General features: G+C 44.3%; 1 protein-coding gene across 1 annotated transcript in view; it reads right to left on the bottom strand.

Annotated features, from left to right (window-relative positions):
- LOC128902117 (spindlin-Z) overlaps positions 1 to 25,121 on the bottom strand; it is a 108,036-nt gene that overhangs the window by 14,639 nt on the left and 68,276 nt on the right. Inside the window, exon 3 of the mRNA XM_054184508.1 lies at positions 3,184 to 3,232. Coding sequence (XP_054040483.1) covers positions 3,184 to 3,232 — 49 coding nt within the window. The remainder of the gene's footprint in view (positions 1 to 3,183; positions 3,233 to 25,121) is intronic.

The raw sequence follows: 25,121 nt of genomic DNA, 5'->3' as shown, positions 1-25,121 counted from the left end.
CATCTTTGTTGGAGGCATGGACAGTGGGATTGAGTGCACCCTCAGGAAGTTTGCTGACGACACCAAGCTGTGTGGTACAGTCCACACGCTGGAGGGAAGGGATGCCATCCAGAGGGTCCTGGACAGGCTTGAGAGGTGGGCCCGTGCAAACCTCATGAAGTTCAACCAGGCCAAGTGCAAAGTCCTGCCCCTGGGTCATGGCAATCCCAGGCACCAATACAGGTTGGGCAGAGAATGGCTTGAGAGCAACCCTGAGGAGAAGGACTTGGGGGTGCTGGTGGACGAGAAGCTCAGCATGAGCCATCAATGTGCGCTTGCAGCCCAGAAAGCCAACCACATCCTGGGCTGCATCAAAAGAACCGTGGCCAGCAGGTCGAGGGAGGTGATTCTACCCCTCTGCTCTGCTCTGGTGAGACCCCACCTGGGGGGGGGGCAATGGTTTTAAATGAGCATCCAGCTCTGGAGTCCTCAGCACAAGGACACGGACCTGTTGGAACAGGTCCAGCGGAGGGCCACGAAGATGATCAGAGGGCTGGAGCACCTCTGCTATGAGGACAGGCTGAGAGAGCTGGGGTTGTTCAGCCTGGAGAAGAGAAGGCTCTGGGGAGACCTTATAGCAGCCTTCCAGTACCTAAAGGGGGCCTACAGGAAGGATGGGGAGGGACTCTTTATGAGGGAGTGTAGCAATTGGACAAGGGGTAACGGTTTCAAACTGAAAGAGGGGAGATTTAGATTAGATATTAGGAAGAAATTCTTTACTGTGAGGGTGGTGAGGCACTGGAACAGGTTGCCCAGGGAAGCTGTGGATGCCCCATCCCTGGAAGTGTTCAAGGCCAGGCTGGATGGGGCTTTGAGCAGCCTGGTCTAGTGGGAGGTGTCCCTGTCCATGGCAGGGGAGTTGGAACAACATGATCTTTAATGTCCCTTCTAACCTGAACCATTCCATGATTCTATCAAAGGTCTTGTTTTAATGTTTGTCTTCCTGTTTCTTACCACCTGAATCTATTTTATTTGTCAATAAATTAATTTTCCCCAAGTCAAGCCTGTTTTGCCTGTGACAGTAACTGGTAAGCAATCTTCTTGTCTTCATCATGACCCATGAGCTTTCTCATCCTATTTTCTCCCCCTGCCCCACTGAGGAGGGTGAGTGAGCAGGTGGGTGGGAGTTTGGCCCATAGCCAAGTATAACCTACCACAACAAATTAAAGTGTCATCAGAAATTCACAAGGGATAAGCACAGTGGTAGTTAAACTGCAGCTACAACCTCCACCTCAAAGTCCTTGAACTGCCAACTATGAGAAACCTGGAGAGCATAAGGAACATTTTATACTTATACTGCTTTGTGCACTCTTTCCTTATGCACCAAGGGTGGAAAGAATGAGAGCCAAGAGACTACTGACTAATCTGAGACAAATAGGGTCATCTTCATATTCACAGAGATCATCATGAGCCATTGACACTGACAGAGCACACAGAAGAACTGCCCTGTTGCAGCTGACCTATAACCATGGGACCCCCTTCCAAAAGGGTCAATGGTTAACTATCATTTTAGTTAAGAAGAGTTCAGAAGACTAATCCACACAGCTCATTTTATCACTTCCTTAGTTACTGGACCACGCCCTGTTCCATCCTGTTGGCTCTTTCCTCTCCCATGAACTTCTGAACCTAGTTTAGAATCTCCCCTATCGCCTTCAAGTGCCAGTAGACTTATTCCTCTTTTTTCTTTAAATGAGGAATGTAAAAGTCATCATAACTAAATCAATGACAAAGTATGCATTACTAATTCATGGTCTGCTGTAACAGCTCATAGTAGTATCAGCATACATTTTTAAATAGTGGTTCATATCCCACTTGTTTACTATAAACATGTCTACAGCACTACTTACTGTTCATTTCAAAAACGTAAGCAATGAATATCAAATAAACCCAACTCTACTAGTCTCTGTCATTCTCAGAGAAGTCAGTGAGCAGTAGACAAAGTCATCTTGGTTTGGTACAAAATAAAACCTTTACCAAACAATTCTTAAACAGTTAATCTAGGCTAAATTAACATAAAACTCAGTTGGGCGCTTAAGTTAAATGCCTCAAAATCATGTGACTTAGGATCATGTCTTAATATGCCCCATAAAAGCCTTTATGCTAAAAAATATACAACCTATTTAGGTATTTAAATAAGTGTATATCAACAGAACAATAAAGACAAATCTAGCCACCCTCAAGTACAAAAGGTGACCCACCTCTGATAGTCTTCCCATCATACACTCCTTTCTCTGAGCGGTTGAAAAAGAACAAGAGAAATTAAATTTTAACTCTACCTGTCTCTAGACAAATAAATGTTTATCTTTGCCTTGTAAGGAGACAGACAAGAATGTATAGTGAAGAGTTGGTGGAAGGAATTAAGAGTAGTTTTACATCAGGTGTTGTGTCTGGGAAACAGTTAATATTAATTCGAATGTTAATCACAGAAGATAGTTCTGTCAGACAAATTGCTTTGGATTGATGCATGTTGTATATCACCACTATAGGACTTCATACTCAAAAAATATAACTAGTGGCATTTTAATAAATTTCACCTTTCCCCAACTTATTTTAGAGTTGACCCACCAGAGATGCAGCCAGATGCAACATCTAGCTGGTAGACACTAAGGTCAATCACATCTAAGCTATTACCTCTATCTTCTCACATTTACTCATAGCAGCATTTAGCTGCTACTATTTCAAATGTAGTACAGAGAATAATACATGCCATGAATATATAGGATAAGCAAGTATCCTTCACACAAATAGCAGCCGCCTTATAGAAGTACTTCAGTATGTTCTTTATTTTTTTAAAAAAGGTGAAAAATCCTTTTCAAAAACTAAAGCTGTAATGAATCCTAGAGTACATGTGCCCAATTTCTGGCTTGCAACCTCTTGTCTCTATAGAGTAAATTACAGAATTGTATTGACAGGATAATTTCTCTCAGAGTAACATTCAAAATGATGTTTAGAACTCTACCAATGGTGCATTCTTTCCCACTGTCCTCCCAAAAGAATTACAGTCTAACTCTACACACATACACTGTCTGAATACTACTCCACATGATTTTCAAGAGCAAAATGACTGGAACAATACAGATACATTTCTAGAACAGTACTTCCAGTTATTGAGAACTATACTTAGGGAAGATATTAGCAACTTACTTGTGAGAAGTTCTTTTCTTCATCATACTCGCAGAGACTCCTGCATGACCTACAATATAAATGATGGAATTATTGAACAATAAAGTGTATTTCTACACAATGTCAAAAAGGTATCTTAAAGAAAAGTTCTCTTTTTCAAGTAAAAAAATTTAAACACTTCATGCTGTGATTGATCAATGAGCTCCTACAATGGAAGGAGCCTCTGAGGAGACAGGCAAGGACTACATACTCACGAAGCTAAATGAAGAAGTAGGGAGTGACTGATGACAACTGTTACAAAAAGCTGAACTTATCTCAACACAAAGGAGATGAGAAGTAGTCTTTCTTCTAGATAAATGGCTACAACAGTTGAGGGAATCAAATGGCTGTGTAACTGCCCTTGAGTTGATAATAACAACAACAACAATAATAATAATAATCAAATACATATTTTTCTGAGTTAGCAAGGCCAGAATGGGTGAGTGTATACGTGGCTCAGCCAAACTGAGTATAAAAACTCAGTATAGAGCTATAAAAAAACAAAGACTCAGTATAGCATATACAGTATAAAAACTGTACAACTAACAGAAAGAACTTTGAAGAGAGTAACAGAATTGAGCTGGTTTCAACCCACATATTCCTTCCTAACAACTGTGGATGCCCAGCATCATGATGGAGACCAGTAATGAGAATCACATTTGCATTGTGATTCAACTGTATATTGCAACTGCTATACTCTGTACTTGTACTGAAATTAAGTAAACTGCTGTATCATTCTGCTAAATCAAAGTCCCATGTAATGTCAAATAACTTCAAAAAACTAAAGTTGGTATTAAACATTAAACCCTCTATATATGGAATACCTAAAAGAACCCAGTCAGAGTGTGTTGGAAATATGTATGTTATCAATAAAAAACCCCCTCATGTATCTGCAGAAACATGCTCAGAATTTCATCTATGAATGCTTAAATTCACACCTACAGAGAAATACTTAATTGAGGTTTCTCTACAGATCCAAACAAATTCTTTAACTTTAACATTACGTGCATGTTCCAAGCATAGCTTTGGCATATGTATTCTGAAAATTAATTTTCATAATAGCAGTAGTGTCACACAGGAGTTACGTACTTAAAGTGTAATTAACCTTAAAAGTTTTCATAAATATTTTAATCTTTGGATTTTCAAATGGAGAAATAAAGAGGACATATATCAAGTGACAGAAATGGCAGAATTAAAATAAGACTACATACATCTTGTTTCCAACACTCAGCTTGTACTGAATCCATGGAAAGATGCCTCTCCAGTTTTAACAGCTGTAATTTTAAGTTTTCAAAAATGAGGCCCTCCATGTGAATAGCTACAGTAAAGATCCTATTTGCATTTTTTGACTATTAAAAGACCAAGTAAATAGAACTTCTCTTTGAACATGTTTATAAGAGCTATCAGCTAGAAATGAAAATAAAAGATATCACAAAAAGTCTGAATAGAAACCCAAAAGACTTTGGTACTTGACTGCAACCACTAAACAAGCATTCTCATCATATCATTAGTCACCCCTTAGTTATACGAGGAAAAAAGTTTAAAAACATACTTCTTAAAAAAAAAGAAATCCGTTCTCACAAAGTAAAAGAACATGAACACAGATTTCATGTTTTCCATTACTGGTTGATGAGACAAATTAAGATTTAATTAAATCAGCTCAAGTAGTTAAAATGCTACAGAAAAGTAGTTAAAATGCTACATAAAAAACACCTACATATTCAGCAGGATGGTTCAGCACAAAACTTGTTTTCTGTCCTCTGCTCAGAGACTCCAAATCTTATTATACAGTGCAACGCATTTAGCCTTCCAAAACAAAAGGAACTCTACAGGTACACAGAAAGAAGATCAATTACAGAAGCTGCAAAAACCACAAAGGAGAAGCTATGCACGCTACTCAGAATGAGTGTTTGCCCTGTTCAGTAACTTAGGCACCTTTTTGATAGGACGCAAGCTCTACAACCAGATGGCTTTTCTCTCAAATTCACTTATATCCAAAATTTCTCGGCTATCCATACACAATCTCTATGCATGAAATGACATGTACCAAACTAACAAATATTTACAACACTGAACTAAGAGTTTGAGAGGAGACTACCCTTTTTTGCTGTCAAGTGAAAATGAGCTTGACAGTTCCTGACTGATTTCAAGAACTTGCTTGTTCATGTACCTAGCTCTAAAAAGCCAACTAAGCAAGCTGAGTACTGCTCATATTCTTGGATTGGTAGCTTAAGGTAGCGCCCAGTTTAATACAAAGTTATGGCACTTAGATCAATAATGTGAATATAGCCTACTTACAAGAAGATATGATAATGAGGTACATGAAGAAGGACATGGACCTGTTGGAGTAGGTCCAGAGGAGGGCCACAAAAATGATCAGAGGGCTGGAACACCTCTCCTATGAGGACAGGCTGAGAGAGTTGGGGTTGTACAGCCTGGAGAAGAGGAGGCTCTGGGGAGACTTTACTGTGGCCTTTCAATATATAAAGGGGGCTTACATGAAAGATGGAGAGAGACTTTTTACCAGGGCCTGTAGTGATAGGACAAGGGGTAACGGTTTTAAATTGAAAGAGGGTAGATTTAGGCTGGATATAAGGAAGAAATTCTTTACAATGAGGGTGGTGAGACACTGGAACACGTTGCCCAGAGAAGTTGTGGATGTCCCATCACTGGAATTGTTCAAGGTCAAGTTGGAAAGGGCTTTGAGCAACCTGATCTATTGAAAGACGTCCCTGCCCATGGTAAGGGGGGTGGAACTAGATGATCTTTAAAAGTCCCTTCCAACCCCAACCATTCTATGATTTTGACAAAATCATCCTAGTACTGACTACAAGCCTATTGGCCATAATACACATTTGCATTTTGTATTGTCTGAATACATTAATGTCTCAAGGAAATGCAAACTCCTTTAAAACACATCTCAGCTTAAACTGTGTATCACTTCACATCCTCTGAAATTGTAACAGGAGTTCACTGAAGAGTGCGTATTTCTCTCCCCTATAGCAGCTATAAATAGGGAGATGTAACAACATGGAATCCTTATGTTTACAGAGCAAGGCCAAACCCAAAATTACCCAATGAATCTGCCTGCCTGAATTTATCTTTATTCAGGCAAATGACCTCAGCAATATAGCTTTTCCAATGTAAATGAAAAAACAAAAGAACTGTACAAAATACTTGTATGGTCCAAGTTCAATAGCATCCAGATGTTTGGAACTGTATCTAAATCTCAAAGGTGGGGGGAGGAGTTTCTAAGATGTCAACTGTATTACTTTATTTCTCACTCTGGAAAGCATTTTCATTACCACTAAAGCAGTACACCAATAAGCCTTGCAAACATTAGTGAGAATTTTGAAATCAAGACAAGTACAATGACAAAGCATCAGAAACAAAGTCTACCTTCTTAAAATACATCATTAGTGCTTACACAGTTCAAGCACATGGAACAAAGCTTGATTTAGCACTTGCATTAGTGGAGCAGGTAAAGATGCAATACACCAAATCTCCCCACCTGATCCCCTTTCAGTCACAGGAAAACTAATAACGCAAGTACGATTTAAGACAGGTCAGACAGAAGCTTTATTAACTATGATCATACTGAGAGAACATTTGGGCAGCATTTCCCCCTCTGCTCCCATGTTCTCTGACAAGCGGAGACTTCGCTTATGTACTGTTTCAAAGAAAGGAAAGAGGTGAGGAAAATCATTCTAATATTAACAAAGCCAAGTGTGCATGTTGCATTTAGGGAGACCAATTATTGCCATGACTATAGGCCTGGCATTGAATGCACAAACAGCCTGTCTGCTGTAGGTCTGGCTGCATTCAAAAGAAGCAGTCAGGTGCACGGTTTATTTTCATGCAACATATACAGATTCTTTAAGATTGCTGGTGATAAATGCACTAAACTGCAGAATAGCTATATAGCTTTAAAGATATGATTGCAATTACAAGCTTGATTTCCCAGGTAAGCACTCGGCATGGCCAAGGTCACAAATCTTACCAAAAGGCAACCCTTTTTTGGGGGGTGGGGCAAGGAAGACAAACCCGTCGATCTGCCCCTGCAATTTCGCATTGAATTCTCATCCCTCAATTAGGTACGAAATCGGGGTAATATTTAAACCCCTATTGTACAAAGTGAGTGGGTGGGACTGCGGTCAAGCCATTGTTCCTTGTGGTTGTACCGTGTTGCACAAAACATTTCCTGTGAGCAGTTGGCAGTTGCACAAAACATTTCCTTTGAAAGGTCGGGACCACGTAGTGTCCACCCCACTTCTCGTTCCTCCCCGGTGCCATGGGCAGCACAAGCCACCAGATCTTCACCCAGTTTCTGTGTCTGTTCTGGGCACCAGGTGTTTATCAGCAATATTGAGCTTTGCTACTGTTTTGTGCTTCCAACAGTAAATTCTTTGGAAGAATGGACTCCAGACAATCATTTATATGTTAATAAGGCCAAGTACCCATGCCTGGGAGGAATGAACTCCTTAAGTAGCTTGTCAACTGCTACACTATGGAGAGATGGCTCTTAGTGGAGCCTCTAGGAGTGGCACATCCAGTATTATCTTAGCTCAGAAGTGGGGGTTGGAAACAATCAGAGACTGCCAACTTTTAGACAAAAGGTATTTTCCTTTAGTTAGGATAAACTTCTTAGCTAGACCTCTCAAATCTTAAATAAATAGTTTTCCACCACACTAAGATTGTCATTGCCACGGAGACCAGCTTCAGGGCAGGTAAGACTGCGCTGGGGAAGGGATCTGTAGCGAAAAAGACCAACGAGAAGCTCTTTTGGGGGCTTTTTTTGAAGCCGGGACAAGGCCTCTGCTTGTCCTGGGGGCTGTCAGCTGGGGGGCAGAGCCACCACCACCCCCGGTTTATCCTGCCTCCAGGGGATAAAAGGTGTCAGGGAGGGCAGGGAGGGTCTGGGTCTGGGAGGGCAGGGACTAGTCCCTGCCCACAGTGCACAGAGGGAGCAACCAGAGCTGGTGTGTGTACCGGCCGGGTCCAGTGCCTCTACTGGCATACATGGTAAGGTCAGTTGCTCCTGGGGACTCAGCTATGGTTGCTGCCAGATTGAAGGCTATGTTTAGGAAAGCTGTGGGCACCCAGACCGAGGCCCCATGCAAACATATGGGCGTGCAGGCCTCTGGGTGCAGAGAGTGCCGGAGCCTGGCGCTGGCAATGGAGGGTAGCGGAGACAACACCTGTATAAGATGTGAACAGGTGAATGATCTGCTTAACCTGGTGGCCCAGCTGAAGGATGAAGTGGAGAGGCTGAGGAGCATCAGGGAGTGTGAAAGAGAGATTGACTGGTGGGCCCACTCCCTGAGAGTAGGGGAACAGGTTGAGGCCCCGTGTAAATCGGAGGACCCTCTCCCCTCTTCTCACCAAGCAACAGGAGAGGATCTCAGAGAAGAGGGGGAATGGAAACAGGTCCCTGCTCGAGGAAGCAGGCGAGTCCCCTCCCAACCTCTCCCAGCTTCCCAGTTACCCCTGCAGAACAGGTATGGAGTCCTGCAGGAGGAACTGGCCGATGGAGAGGAGGATGGCACACCAAGACTAGAGAAGACAGAAAGTACATGTCACAGCGGACCCAACTTCACTACTAGCTCGAAAAGGAGAAAGGTCATAGTTGTAATAAGTAACTAAAGGTGATTTGCTGATCGAACAAGTTAAGCAAGAGGAACGAACCCATTGTGGCAGTCTTGAGAACTCCCTGTTTAACCAGAAGAGACATGTCCACAATGTTATCTTGCTACACCAACATGGGAACAAAAAGCTTAACTACAATGTTATCAGAATGTATTGTTTTGAGCTGATTCTGTGACCAACATTTTATCTAAACTACCTCAAGCAAGAAGCTACAGAGGGGCGTACCTAAGATGTCGAAACCGACCTCTGTGAAGATAAAAAGAGCTGCTCAGCTTGCTTGAATTTGCGAGCCTTTGGTGGAGCTGCGACTCCCCGGCCGCCCAGCGCTGCTTTTGCCTTCCTACCTCAATAAATATTTATTGAATCTATTTCGGACTCGATTTATTTTAAATTCAACTATAACAATAGTTGTGGGTGACTCTCTGCTGAGGGGGGCAGAGGGACCAATATGCCACCCTGACCCGCTACACAGGGAAGTCTGTTGCCTCCCTGGGGCATGGGTCAGGGATGTGATGAACAAACTCCCAGACCTAGTAAACCCCACTGATTACTACCCCCTGTTAGTATTTCAGGTGGGTAGTGATGAAATGGGTAGGAGGAGGCCGAAATCAATTAAAAGAGATTTTAGAGCCTTAGGGCAGCAGCTCGAGGGGTCAGGAACACAAGTTGTCTTCTCTTCTATCCCACCAGTGGCAACTGTGAATAAAGAAATTATAGGAAGAGGCAAGAGATCAACTTGTGGCTCTGGGACTGGTGTTACAGGCAGGGCTTTGGGTTTTTTGAACATAGGTGGCTATATGAGACACCTGGCATGCCATTGTCAGGTGGGACACAGCTGTCCCAGAGGGGGAAAAGAATTTTGGGGCAGGAGTTAGCAGGGCTCATTGACTGGTCTTTAAACTAGATATGAGGGGGGAAGGGGAGATAACTGGGCCTGTCAAGATTAAACCTGAGGAAAGCATGCCACGGTTTGAAGGAGACCACATTAGTGAGGACTCCCACTCTGACATTTCATCAGAGAAAGGTGATAGACGTTTAGAAATTACTGCTAGAGAACAATGGGAAAACCCTTTCCTAGAAGGGGAAAAAGGTACTAGGCTAAGAGTTAACAAAGCTCATGGACAGAGCTTTAAGCCGAAAGTTAAGGGGGAAGGGGATGAAACCAGGCCCGCTGGTAATGAACCTGAGTGTCAAGGGCCAAAGATGGGGGTGAAATCAGTAGCCCAGGTCAAGTGCATCTACGCTAATGCACGTAGCATGGGCAACAAACAGGATGAGCTAGAAGCCATTGTGCGGCAGGACAACTACGACATAGTCGCCATCACGGAAACGTGGTGGGATGATGGTCATGACTGGAATGCTGCAATGAGTGGCTATAAGCTCTTCAGAAGGAATAGGCAAGGAAGGAGGGGGGGGTGTGGCTCTGTACATTAGGGAGCTGTTTGACTCTATAGAGATAGACTCCAGTGATGAAGAAGTTGAGTGTTTATGGGTAAGGGTGAAAGGGAAGGCTAACAGAGGTGATTTTGTGCTGGGAGTCTGCTATAGACCACCCAACCAGGATGAGCAGGTTGATGAGGTATTCTATAAGCGGCTGGCTGCAGTCTCGCAAACGCCAGCCCTTGTTCTAGTTGGGGACTTCAACTTACCAGACATCTGCTGGAAATATAACACAGCAGAGAGCAGGCAGGCTAGGAGGTTCCTCGAGTGTATGGAGGATAACTTCCTGACACAAATGGTAGGTGAGCCTACCAGGGGAGGTGCCTTGCTAGACCTACTGTTCACAAACAAAGAAGGGCTAGTGGGGGACGTGGAGGTCGGAGGCCGTCTTGGGCTTAGTGACCATGAAATGGTTAAGTTTTCCATCCATAGTGAGGTAAGGAAGGGGGTTAACAAAACCTCCATCTTGGACTTCCGGTGGGCAGACTTTAGCCTGTTCAGAACCCTGGTGGGGAGAGTCCCGTGGGAGGTAGTCCTGAGAGACAAAGGAGCCCAGGAAGGCTGGACGCTCTTCAAGAGGGAAATCCTAAAGGCCCAGGAGCAGGCTGTCCCCATGAGGCGCACAATTAAAGGGCGGGGAAAATGGCCGGCCTGGATGAACAAAGAGCTCTTGATGGGACTTAAGGAAAAAAGGAAGGTTTACCACCTTTGGAAGAGGGGACAGGCAACTCAGGAGGAGTACAGAGATCGTGTTAGGTCATACAGAGAGAAAATCAGGAAGGCAAAAGCCCAGCTGGAACTCAACCTGGCAATTAACATAAGGGACAACAAAAAAAGTTTCTATAAATACATCAACAAAAAGAGAGTGACAGAGAATGTCCATCCCTTACTGGATGCGGGGGGAAACCTTGCAACCAAGGACGAGGAGAAGGCTGAGATACTTAATGCCTTCTTTGCCTCTGTCTTTAATAGTCAGACCAGCTACCCCCAGGGTGTTCAGCTTCTTGGGCTGGAAGATAAGAATGGAGAACAGGACAACTCCCCTGTAATCCAGGGGGAAGTAGTTAATGATTTGCTTATGCACCTGGACACGCATAAGTCTATGGGGCCGGACGGGATTCACCCAAAAATTCTCAGGGAGCTGGCAGGAGAGCTCACCAAGCCTCTCTCCATTATCTATCAACAATCCTGGTCAACAGGAGAGGTGCCGGATGACTGGAGGGTGGCCAATGTGACGCCCATCTACAAGAAGGGCCGGAAGGAGGATCCCGGAAACTACAGGCCTGTCAGCCTGACCTCGGTACCGGGAAAGATCATGGAGAGGATCATCCTGAGTGAGCTCTCAAGGCAAGGGAAGGGCAGCCAAGGGATCAGGGCCAGCCAGCATGGGTTTATGAAGGGGAGGTCCTGCCTGACCAACTTGATCTCTTTCTATGACCATGTAACTCTCGATGAGGGGAAGGCTGTGGACGCTGTCTATAGGGACTTTGGTAAGGCCTTCGACACCGTCCCCCACGGCATTCTCCTGGAGAAACTGGAGAATCATGGCATAGACAAGTGTACCCTCCGCTGGATAAAAAACTGGCTGGATGGCCGTGCCCAGAGAGTTGTGATTAATGGAGCAAAATCTGGTTGGCGGCCGGTCACCAGTGGTGTCCCTCAGGGCTCAGTTTTGGGGCCAGTCTTGTTCAATATCTTTATTGATGATCTAGACAAGGGGATTCAATGCACCCTCAGTAAGTTTGCGGATGACACCAAACTAGGTGGGAGTGTTGATCTGCTTGAGGGTAGGAAGGCTCTACAGAGGGATCTAGACAGGTTGGATCAATGGGCCAAGGCCAATGGGATGAGGTTTAATAAGGCCAAGTGCCGGGTCCTGCATTTCGGTCACAACAACCCCGGGCAACGCTACAGGCTTGGGGAAGAGTGGCTGGAAAGCTGCCCGGCAGAAAAGGACCTGGGGGTGCTGGTGGACGGCCAGCTTAACATGAGCCAGCAGTGTGCCCAGGGGGCCAAGGCGGCCAACAGCACTCTGGCTTGTATCAGCAATAGCGTGGCCAGCAGGAGCAGGGAAGTGATGGTGCCTCTGTACTCGGCACTGGTGAGGCCTCACCTCGAGTACTGTGTTCAGTTTTGGGCCCCTCACTACAGGAAAGACATTGAAGTGCTGGAGCATGTCCAGAGGAGAGCTACCAGGCTGGTGAGGGGTCTGGAGAACAAGTCCTATGAGGAGAGGCTGAGGGAGCTGGGCATGTTTAGTTTGGAGAAGAGGAGGCTGAGGGGAGACCTCATTGCCCTCTACAACTACCTGAAAGGAAACTGTAGAGAGGCAGGGGTTGGCCTCTTCTCCCAAGGGAATAACGACAGGACCAGAGGAAATGGTCTGAAGCTGCAGCAAGGGAGATTTAGATTAGATATTAGGAAGAATTACTTTACTGAAAGAGTGGTCAGGCACTGGAACAGCCTGCCCAGGGAGGTGGTGGAGTCACCATCCCTGGAGGTATTTAAGAAACGTGTAGACATGGCTCTTCAGGGCATGGCTCTAGTGCCCAAGATTATTGGTTTGTGGTGGGGTGTTGTGTGTGGGGTTGTGGGTGTGGAGTTTAGTTGGTGGGTGCTTTTTTTTTTTTTATGTGGTTGGACTCGATGATCTCAGAGGTCCCTTCCAACCACTAAGATTCTGTGTGTAAGATGATGTCTGGGTAAAATAGCAGTAGCATACCAGAGCTGTTTCAAACTGCTTTTCCTCACATTCATTATAAAAAGCATCTAAAATAAAGCAATGCTTTTAAATCCTAACCAAGACAATTACAGTTATTAAAAATATCAAGCAAATGCAGGTTTTATACCTCAGCAAACCTTTTCCGCAGGGCTACTCAATATCTTCATCAATGATATAGACAGTGGGATCAAGTGCCCCCTCAGCAAGTTTGCCAATGACACCAAGCTGAGTGGTGTGGTTGACAGGCCAGAGGGACGAGGTATCATCCAGAGGGACCTGGATGAGCTAGAGAGGTGGGCCCGAGCAAACCTCATGAAGTTCAACAAGGACAAGTGCAAGGTCCTGCACTTGGGTCAGTGTAAGAAAGGGAGGTATTGCTTTTGCAGAGGAGAAAAGCCGTTTCCATCAGAGGTGACATGATAAGGGAATGACTAAGACAAAGAGGCTCCAGCAAAGGCTTGTAGAACATCTCTTATCACACAGACAAAAGGACAAACTGATTCCTACTGGATTAGTGTCTAGAAGGGGAGTCAAACATTTAACCAGGGCTAATGACATGGAGCAGTCTTTTACCAAAAAGGAAAGAAATAAACTAGTCAGATAATCCCTTTAGGTGTAGCATAAAGAGAAGTAAACAGAGGCAGGACATGCGGGAAGAATTTTAGGCGCCTCGGACAGACTGTGAACCCTGGAGTACCTAACCAATGGGAAACAGGGGAGGGAAAAATTCAGCCGGGATTAGGAAATAAAAAAAGGTGTGTTTCAAGAACTGGAAGTGTGCCTACTTGCTAGGTCACCCGCTCTTGCAAGAACGTAAATAAAAACGTGCTTCACAGAGGATTCTGCCTGAGCCTATTTCATTCGGACTGGAACTTGTTTCTCACAATTTGGGGGCTCATCCGGGAGTAGAAGTCATCTTCTTGGGAGTCCCTGTCGCCGAAGGACAGGAAGACGCGTCCCGTTGATTTCAACAGTCTCGTGGATCGTCGGCAGGGATTCCGGGAGGAATCAACTAAGATCTCGAGACCCAGTTGGACGGCAGACTCTGTGAACCCCAGGGGGAAAAGGGATATGTACAGTAGGCACAGAGAGTACGACCAGGCAACTCCGTGCACGGACCAAGGTAAGAAAAATCGGACTGTTAAAGTATTGCCTTGGTGGTCGGGACATTCTAAGAGACTTGTGTGTGAGTGACTGAGACGTACTGCGGTACGAAGCGAGTGTGGAGTTCGGATCCATGGTTCTGTAGTCCCACGAGGGGCGCAGCCGGAGAAGGACAAAGCAAAAGGAAGGGGTGTAAGAAAAGTCTCTGTTCAGAATGGGAAATAAGGATTCTGGGCCTAGGGATGAAAAAGGGGATACTAAGAAAGACCCCGGGAACGTTCCCCAGACAGTCCTTTAGGGGAGAATGTTGAGGTTTTGGAATGATTCTTCTTGTACAAGGGATAAAGATAAAAAGAAAATGATTTGTTTTGTTCGGGCCGCATCCTGGCGGGGCTGGGGGGGCCGTGGACATCCTGGGAAGGGTTTCAGGGGTGTCCTAGGGGTCCTGTGTCTGTCTTAGAGGATCCCAGAGGTGTCCCGGGGGGACATGTTTGCATTTGCATTTGAATTTGTTTGGACCAAAGAACCCATAAGACCTCCTAGTGTATTTTGGCCCAAATTTGGATCTGATGAAGACTGGGTCTGTCAGACTTTAAACATGTATGTGAATAATAAGGAATGATAAGGAAGTAGAAGAAGGTGAATATGCTTTTTGCTGGGTCAAGATGAATAGATTCAGGATTCAGGGACGCCCAAATCCATTTTATATGTTCCCAGCCCAGACTGTCGGTGATGTTTCAATCGACAAAGAAATTGAATCCCCGAAGTGGGACCCCTTAGACTGTTACCTGGGGGCGAGGAAGAGGGGTGAATAACAGGGGATGAGGATTGCCCCAGCCACTCCTACCAGCAGCTCGAGGTTCACCGGTAGGGTGTTATCATTGTGGGATTTACAGAATCCCCTAATTTGTTTGGCAAGAGTTAGAACAAGTGCTTGAACAATTCAGCCCTCCATTGGGAATAGCCCTGCTTCAGTATGTGGATGATTATTGGTATCTGGGGAGGAAGAAGGCAGGGTAAAAGAAGCCACAAATGAGTTACTGGACTTTTTGGGACAGCAAGGTTTGAGGGTCTCAAAAAAAAAAAAAAAAAAAAAATTGCAATATGTGGAAACAGAAGTGAAGTACTTGGGACATCTAATCAGTAAAGGGAGTCAAAAAATAAATCCTATAAATCCTGAGAGGGTCAAAGGAATAGTAGACGTACCTCTGCCAAAGACCAGGAGGGAACTGAGAAAATTTTTGGGGCTGACTGGGTACTGTAGACTGTGGATAGAGGGGTATGCTCAAAAGACTAAAGGACTATATTCCAAACTGTTAGCTGAAGAACCAAATGTATTGGTTTAGACAGAAGAAGAGGAGGATTTAGTGGAAGATTTAAAACAGAGCCTAATCAGAGCTCCAGTTTTAGCCTTATGTTCTTTGGAAAAATCTTTTCAACTATTTGTAACTGTAGACAAAGGGGCTGCATTAGGAACTCAAGAGTGGGGGGGATAAGCAGCAGCCAGCAGCCTATTTAAACTCTTAGATCTGGTCTCCCGAGGGTGGCCAGGGGAATGATAGAAGTTAGCACCCCTCACCAAGTAAAAACCATTTTAGCCCAAACCACGGGAAAACGGCTAACCAATTCAAGAATACTGAAGTATGAAGGAATTTTAATTGAAAAGGATGATTTGATTTTAACTACCAGCCCTTGCCTTAACCCAGCGAGCTTTTTGTAGAGGGAAAAAAAAAAAAAAAAAAAGAGGCAAAGGATGAAGAACTTACACACGAATGCTTAGATGTAAATTGAGTACCAGACTAAGATACAACCTGACTTAAGGGAAGAACCCCTATCTGGGGGTCTTCATTTGTTCGTAGACCTTCTTCAAGAGTGATAGAAGGAAAGAGGTGTAATGGATATGCGGTGGTGCATGGAGTGAGTCAACTGTGGAATTTGGATAATGAGGTGAAGTCTCTGTGCTCAAAGAGCAATTAAGACTCGCTTTGCTATCTCTTGTGCAGCCCAGGGGAGTGAAGGCTTGCCTGGCTATCACAGGATACATAAATGACAGGGTAGTCCTTTGCCTCATTACCTGTGAAATGCATATTAAAGTTGACACCCCTGTACATGCTAATGAAGATTTTAGAGATCATGCTAAACATATATGACTATAGCACTCGTCTCTCCACCCAAATCATACTACATGTCACCTAGGGGAGGGAAACCTTGTAATTTTGGGGATAAAAGGATGGAGAAAATGACTGTTAAATTGGGAGAGAAGAAACTTGATACCTGACGGACCAGTCCATGGGCTGTGTTCTCTCCCTCCACCCCAGGCAGGGACGCCTTTCTGGGTAAGCGCTGCGCCTTTCACCCTCTGGTGAATGTTGCCCCAGGTTGTTGTACTATCATTATTTTTGCTAGCAATATTAACCTTAAGTAATTAGCGCTATTGTAGTTAGTGAATTTATCAACGGCAATCTCGAATCTGTTCTGTCGCTCTCAATAAAGTAACTAATTTCGATTATTTGTGAATCTAATTCAGTGAAAGTCCTCTGGTGGGACTCTGACAGTAAATCAGTGAAAGTCCTGGGACTCTGACAGACAAGTATCGAAACTACAGTCCTTTTAACGCGACACCAACAAGTAAAAGCATCTGAAAAATTACCTAGTGCATGGTCTGCTCAAATATGTGAGATGTATACCTTAAACCAGGCACTTAAATTAACTGGAGAAAGGGGAAGGAACAATATATACAGACTCTTGTTATGCCCTTGGGGTAGTGCATACCTTTGGTAAAATTTGGGAAGAACGAGGACTAATAAATAGCAAAGGGAAAGAACTTTTACACTAAGAATGTACAAAGCAGGTGTTAGCTAATATATTAATACCAAGTGAAATAGCAGCTTTACATGTTACAGGTCACCAGAGAGGCAATTCAATTATCGCAAGGGGAAACAGATTGGTGGACAAGGTGGCAAAAGAGGCGGCCTTGGGGCAGGAGAAGCAATGACAGAAGCAGGGGCAGTGGAGAAATGTGGTAAATGGATTCTGCCTGATGGAAGGGAAATGGTCAACAAACAATGAGAGAAACAGTGACAGTGTTACAACAGGGAAGCCATTGGGGAACGCATGCAACATGCAAATAGTTTCGTGGATAGTTTGGGAATGTCACATCCCCTAGCATCCCCCATCATCAGGAAAAGTTGAGGATGAACCAGACCATTAAGAGACCATTGTCGAAACTGATTTTAGAAACCAAATTACCATGGACTAAATGTTTACCAATAGCATTGTTGAGGATCCAGACTTCTAGAAAAGATACAGGTCTCTTGCCCTATGAGATGCTTTTTGAACTACCTTATATGGGTAACAGAGAAGACTTGCCCACTTTTGAAACTAAAGATGTGTTTCTTAAGAACTATATACTGGGGTTCTCGTCTTCTTTCTCTCTCCTCAGAAATAAAGGACTTCTTGCTCAAACTCCACCCATTGGAATTTGCAGTCCATGCCTTCCGACCAGGAGATTGGGTCTTGATCAAATCCTGGAAGGAAACCAAGCTCCAACCAGAATGGGAAGGCCCGTTCCAAGTGTTACTGACCACTGAGACTGCAGTGAGGACGGCCGACAGGGGTTGGACTCACTACACTCAGCTAAAAGGACCCATTGAACCCCCACCAACAGATCCAGTGGAACAGTGGACTGTACCTTCTACTGACAGCCCGCTGCGAGTAACCCTAAAGAGACAATAAGCCATGGGTTGGGGCGGGATGATCCAGTCAGGAGATATAAATCTGTGTACGGCATGAATTTTAAGAAGCATTTTGCGATGATACTGGTCATAGGGGTGGTGTTGTACGCCTAGATCACATACGAAGTGCACACCCAGATTACCCGGTTAGACTTATCATAAATATCACCAAAGGAAATACCCCACAGACTGTACGCTTTGATGCCTGTCAAGTACTGAAGTGTGGGGATCTAGAGGCCCAAAGATGGTTGAGTGGTGAAAACAAGTACCTGTGCCCAGAAATTTGGAGGGTCGCAGAGGGATATCACGAGGCTACACCTTGTGACCGATGGAGTGAAGTGTGGTGGACCACCCAAATTGGAGGGTGGGCCATTGATAAGTGGTTCAATTCTTATTATTACCCTCTCAAAAAGAAAATACATTTTTACAAAGGATCACCTTCCCCAGAGTGTGGCCTTTTAGAATGTAATCCTCTGTTGATAACTATAACCCAGGGGGATGATACGGCTAACCTAATGTATGGAATAGGAGCAGATGTGTCTGGAAGAGATCCAAGGGGAAGATTTAGAATAGACACACTGGAAAATAGCAGTTAAGCAGAAGGGACAACTATGACTACTAAAACTCCCAGTAATACAACAGTGGGAACCACTGAATGATCCAGCTTTGGTAACGGTTACTGAGATTAAAGATCTTAGACAAACATTTGGGACTGAGAAAGGGTACAGTGAGACAAATGCTTGGGTAGAATGGGTAAAATATACTGTTAGTAGTTTGAACCAAAGCAATTGCTCTGCTTGTGCTTCAGGAAGGCCCCCAGCACAGATCGTCCCTTTTCCCTTAGGGTAGACGAAAGATTCCGTAGGGATGTGGTGTATGATAGCATTATACCAAGAAAGGACCGCCTGGGGAAATAAGACTTGTCATTCACTTTCCTTACTGTTTCCTGCCTTGGAATCGAGAGATGTTAAAGTGCCACCAGTATTTTCCATATGGAACCATGCCCTAGAAATGCAAAAGACAATAAGATTATGAAAAAGGAAAGGGGGAAGTTGTAAGAAAGGGAGGTATTGCTTTTGCAGAGGAGAAAAGCCGTTTCCATCAGAGGTGACATGATAAGGGAATGACTAAGACAAAGAGGCTCCAGCAAAGGCTTGTAGAACATCTCTTATCACACAGACAAAAGGACAAACTGATTCCTACTGGATTAGTGTCTAGAAGGGGAGTCAAACATTTAACCAGGGCTAATGACATGGAGCAGTCTTTTACCAAAAAGGAAAGAAATAAACTAGTCAGATAATCCCTTTAGGTGTAGCATAAAGAGAAGTAAACAGAGGCAGGACATGCGGGAAGAATTTTAGGCGCCTCGGACAGGCTGTGAACCCTGGAGTACCTAACCAATGGGAAACAGGGGAGGGAAAAATTTGGCCGGGATTAAGGAATAAAAAGGTGTGTTTCAAGAACTGGAAGTGTGCCTACTTGCTAGATCACCCGCTCTTGCAAGAACGTAAATAAAAACGTGCTTCACAGAGGATTCTGCCTGAGCCTATTTCATTCGGACTGGAACTTGTTTCTCACAGTCAGGACAATCCTCGCTATCAGTACAGGCTGGGGGATGACGAGAGCAGCCCTGCAGAAAAGGACTTGGGGGTACTGGTGGGTGAAAAGCTCAACATGAGCCAACAATGTGCACTTGCAGCCCAGAAGGCCAATTGCATCCTGGGCTGCATCAAAAGAACTGTGGCCAGAAGACTGAGGGAGGTGATTCTGCCCCTCTACTCTGCTCTGGTGAGACCCCACCTGGAGTACTGTATCCAGCTCTGGAGCCCTCAGCACAGGAAAGACATGGACCTGTTGGAGCAGGTCCAGAGGAGGGCCTCAAAGATGATCCGAGGGCTGGAGCACCTCTGCTATGAAGACAGGCTGAGAGAGTTGGGGTTGTTCAGCCTGGAGAAGAGAAGGCTCCGGGGAAACCTTATAGCGGCCTTCCAGTACCTGAAGGGGGCCTGTAAGAAAGCTGGGGAGGGACTGTTTGCAAGGGCATGTCGGGATAGGATGAGGGGCAATGGGTTTAAACTAGAGCAGGGCAGGTTTAGATTAGACATTAGGAAGAAGTTCTTTACAATGAGGGTGGTTAGACACTGGAACAGGTTGCCCGGAGAGGTGGTGGAGGCCCCATCCCTGGAGACATTCAAGGCCAGGCTTGATGAGGCTCTGAGCAACCTCATCTAGTTGAAGATGTCCCTGCTTACTGCAGGGGGGTTGGACTAGATGACCTTTAAAGGTCCCTTCCAACCCAACACATTCTATGATTCTAAGTGTTTTGGGGTCAAGCACAGTTTGGTCTCAAGCAATAATGTGACTTCAAAGATGTTAAAAGTAATTAAATAACAATAACGGAGAGTTATTAGATTCTATATAGCATGAATGTCATTGAATGGATTTAAGTTCATACCCTTTACCCCCTTCTGACTATGGAATGACAAGTGCTACTGTTCTAACTAGCACATTCCATGAAATTCCATGTTTTAGAAATAATTCAAAATAAACTCTGTACAACTAAGTTGGCATGAATATAAAACCAGAAGTTAATACTGAACAACAGCAACAAAACACCCAGACACACAAAATGATTGGATTTGTTTTATGCTTCTTCGTAATAAGCAGCAAAGAGTCAAACTTTGATAGATCTGAGGAAGGAGAAAATATTTATGGCTCAATCTCTTATGACTACAAAATTAAATATTTTCCATAATAAAAAGTCAACACAAACTCCTAATACCCAGTCAAGAACAAAAGAATTAAGCATTTAATTGTCAGTTGGCCTGTATTTTTTGAGCCTGAATTAATTCTGCCTAATGTATCTTTAAAATACTATTAAATTCAATAGCAAAACTAAGAGCCATGTTTCTGAATGCTTCTACCTTACTCTCACAGAGAAAAAGGGTAAGACAACACAGAAATAAAATAAACATTCTTTGAGGGTGTGGACTCTAAGGGGGAGTATGCACATTTCAACTGGGGGAGGTAGGAGGAGAGAATAGGAAGGAGGATGGGAGAAAGCTACTAGCAATGTTTTTGTCATATCAGATGGTACTCTCTATTCAGTCCATCAAAAGTAGATGGACTCTTCAAAACACACCACAGCTTCTTATTTCTCAGAATATCCCCTGTCTTTATGACAGACAGCAAAAGCTGGACATTTTAAAATTGTATTTCAGAATCTGCTGTAGAAACACCATATAATCACATAAGAATTATTCTTAATCAGATCTTGGCTCTTTCAGAATTAGAGACCTAAAAATTCCACAGACATGTTTATTCACACCTAATATTGCCCAATGTCAACTTTAAGAGTTTGGGAAACCAGACTAGGAGAAGAGTGGTAAAATGAATTCCCAACTCTGCCAAAAGATTTCATTGCATTTTTAAGCAAGTCGAATCTGGGAGTGGGATCTCTTAATTCACAAGGACAGTACTGGGAACAGCTATGAAGGACTGTGAAGGACCATATCTTACAATTCTACAGCATAAAACAAGTGATCACTAGACTCAAAACCATGAAATATTAATGTAAACATAACAAAATTATATTAGATTATGTTAATGAAAAAATTTGGATTCACTTATATTGGGGAGAACCATAAACTAATTAGAAGCACAGTGTCCTGCTTTAAGATAGAACAAAACCAACTTTCTTTTCAGTACTTTTACTTTTCAGTTAAGTCTCTTCTAACTGACTGTACTCTCTGAAATTAACAGTATGTTTTTCAGACAGTGTCTGCTTCTAGCAGTGATAATGGCTGATGTTTATAGTTAATATTAAGGAATGGTAGGCAGAGAGGCTCTTGCTTATACTTATTCCCATAACAACCAAGGTCAGCCAACTTTCTTATGTGCCAAGTTGGAGGGCCGGAAGTGGAAGACCGTAAAAGGCTTGCACCTGTGGGGAGAAGCAGACAGGATAGGTGGCCCAAATCCGACCAACAGGGTATTCTATCCCATGTGCATCATGCTCAGTATAAAGATGAGGGATCAAGGAGTCAAGTCTCTTTTTTCTTCAAAGGCCAGTGTCTGAGGAGGACTCTGACCGTTCTTCTGCCTTTGATCCCGATCCATGTCAAGGGAGGTGATTCTTCCCCTCTACTCCACTCTGGTGAGACCCCACCTGGAGTACTGTGTCCAGCTATGGAGCCCTCAGCACAAGAAGGACATGGACCTGTTGGAATGGGTCCAGCGGAGGGCCACGAAGATGATCAGAGGGCTGGAGCCCCTCTCCTATGAGGACAGGCTGAGAGAGCTGGGGTTGTTCAGCCTGGAGAAGAGAAGGCTCCGAGGAGACCTTATAGCAACCTTCCAGTACCTGAATAGGGCCTACAGGAGGGATGGGGAGGGACTCTTTATGAGGGAGTGTAGCAATTGGACAAGGGGTAACGGTTTCAAACTGAAAGAGGGGAGATTTAGATTAGATATTAGGAAGAAATTCTTTACTGTGAGGGTGGTGAGGCAGTGGAACGGGCTGCCCAGGGAAGCTCTGGATGCCCCATCCCTGGAAGTGTTCAAGGCCAGGCTGGATGGGGCTTTGAGCAGCCTGGTCTAGTGGGAGGTGTCCCTGCCCATGGCTGGGGGGTTGGGACTAGATGATCTTTAAGGTCCCTTCTAACCTGAACCATTCTATGATTCTACGAATTCAGTTCTTGAATCCAGTTCCCATCTGCCACTGAGTCCAGTCCCAGTGCTTGATGGTGATGTGATCGTCATCCTGGGAGCTCGATATTGGTTTTGTATATATTTGTATATATTTCATTATTTTCTTATTAATATTATTATATTTTCTTTTTACTGTTAATAATTCATTAAAGCTGTTTTAGTTTCTTTTTTCAACCCATAAGTCTCTCTCCCTTATGCTCTCTCCCTTCCCTTTCCCTTCTGGGAAGGGAGAGGGGTTAATAGAGAGCATGTGTCGTTCCTTTAGTAGACAGCCCAGCCTAAACCTTGACCCAACATGGGGCCTAACCAGAGCTCTGACAGATTGCCTGAACAGTTCAAATTCCAGCTTGCTCAGTTGAGAGAGTATCAGATTTTTTCCTTTGAGAGTCTTGAGGGGGCTGGAAATTAAAACAGACAGCTCACATCATGTCATTCTTGAGGGAAACATTATATCGTACCTTTACAGAGTTTTGTTTAAAGTTAGTTGACGCAATGCTGCTTAATCTGCCCTATGTATTGTGTTATTGTTCATTTGTTCTTTGTGTTTATTTGTGGTGGTTTGGTTCTGAGTGCTGGGCGAAACATGCCATTTTGCTATGGTGTTTAACATTGATTTATGCAGCAACTTTACCTGCACACCTCGGGCGCCACATAGTGCATTTTGTCACTAATTACACTTTCGATTTTACCTTGGGAAAGTATACTTCGCCCTTTTACGCCAAGCTGACTCCACTAGAGTCTCAGGATTTCAGAAATGATTCTTAATATCAAATCATGATTTTATTATCGATTCTCCTGACTGTGTTGCAGGGGTGGTTTTATATTAAATATTGGTGCAGGAGTAGGTGTTATACAACATGCACTGCTGCTACTCAAACCTTGCGTGTCCTTTCAACATGCACTGCCGCTACTCCAACTCTGACAACAAGCACTGCCACAACTCCAACTCCATCCATACCGGTAAGTTGCCCCTGTGTCCGGGAAGAAAAAAAGGTCAGTTTGTGACCCTTATATCAAAGACCAGCTCATGTCGGATCGCACGTGAAAGTGTTCTTCTGATGAAGATCAGGGAGAGGGTCCTTCTAAAGCAGATTAGGGAAAGGGTCCTTCTCAGGCAGTGTCAACTCAGGAGGAGGAATCAGAATCAGAGATAACCATTCAATCCTTATCTATGAAGGACTTGCAAAATATAAAATATGAGAAAGGACTTTAGCTGTCAAGAAGGTGAGACGTATCACCTGGTTGCTCCAATGCTGGGATAATGGGGCTGATACCATAGACTTAGACAGTATAGAAGCCAGGTAGTTGGGAAACCTAGCCAGAGACAGAGGCATTGATGAAGCGCTTGGGAGAAAGATAAACACCCTCTGTCTCTGGAGGTGACTGCTATCAGCTGTAAAGGGCAGGTATCCCTTTAAGGATGATATCAAATGCCATCCAAGCAAATGGACCAGCATGGGAAAAGGTATTAAGTACCTGAGGGAACTGGCTGTACAAGAGGTGATTTATGGTGACTGGCGAGTGAATGTAGACCCTGATGAAATGCCATGCAAACGATCTTTGCTAAGGAAGTTTGTGCAGAGTGCACCACTGATGTATTTCCACACATTGTCAACAGTGGTCTGGGGAGGATCTGATGCCAATACATGATCTGTAAATGAAGTGGCTAACAGGATATGACAGTATGAAGACAGTCTCTCTCGTCCCCGCTGCATTGAGGCCATAGAAAAAATGACTGAGAAAACCAATAAATTACTTGAAAAACTGTGTGAAAAACTGTCCAGGATGGAGAAAAAAATCCCATTCTTCCCCTGCATGGACTCGCACTGCAGCCATTAGGAAAAGACGCCCTCCGACGAGACTAGCTCAAGAGAAACAGAACATGCCACGAGGTGCCTTATGGTTTTACCTGTGTGATTGTGACATGAGAAAATGGGATGGAAGACCTACCGCACGAGGATGGTTGCTCCGGTCTCCGGTGAGCGGTTCTTCGGTCAGAGTACAAACCCATTTGTTGATAGCTACAAAAGTCACGTGAACCCATCTGTTAATCGTGGGTACTATGCTCAATATTAGAGGGGCTCTGCCTCCAGCCAGGAGGAGGATAGGGATAACTGAGTTTATTGGACTGTGTGGATTCCATGGCCTGGCACATTAGAGCCACAGAAGTATAAAGCCCTGGTGGACACTGGTGCACAGTGTACCCTATTGCCATCGAATCATAAAGGGACAGAATCTGTTACCATTTCTGGTGTGACAGGCAGGTCTCAAGAATTGACTGTACTGGAGGCCAAAGTGAGCCTGAATGGGAATAAATGGGAGAAGCACCCCATTGTGACTGGCCCAGATGCTCCATGCACCCTTGGCATAGACTTCCTCAAGAGAAGGTATTTCAAAGACCCAAAAGGGTATCAGTGGGCTTTTGGTATAGCAGCTGGAGAGACTGAGGACATTACACAGCTGTCTGCCTTACCTGGCCTTTCAGATGACCCTTCTGTGATGGGACTGCTGAGGGTTAAAGAACAGCAGGTGCCAATTGCTACTACAATGATGCATCAAGGACA

The sequence above is a fragment of the Rissa tridactyla genome, chromosome W (genome assembly GCF_028500815.1).
Source record: "Rissa tridactyla isolate bRisTri1 chromosome W, bRisTri1.patW.cur.20221130, whole genome shotgun sequence".
NCBI lineage: Eukaryota > Metazoa > Chordata > Aves > Charadriiformes > Laridae > Rissa > Rissa tridactyla.
Note: the sequence above shows the minus strand (reverse complement) of the source record. Positions and strands in the feature narration are given on the sequence as shown.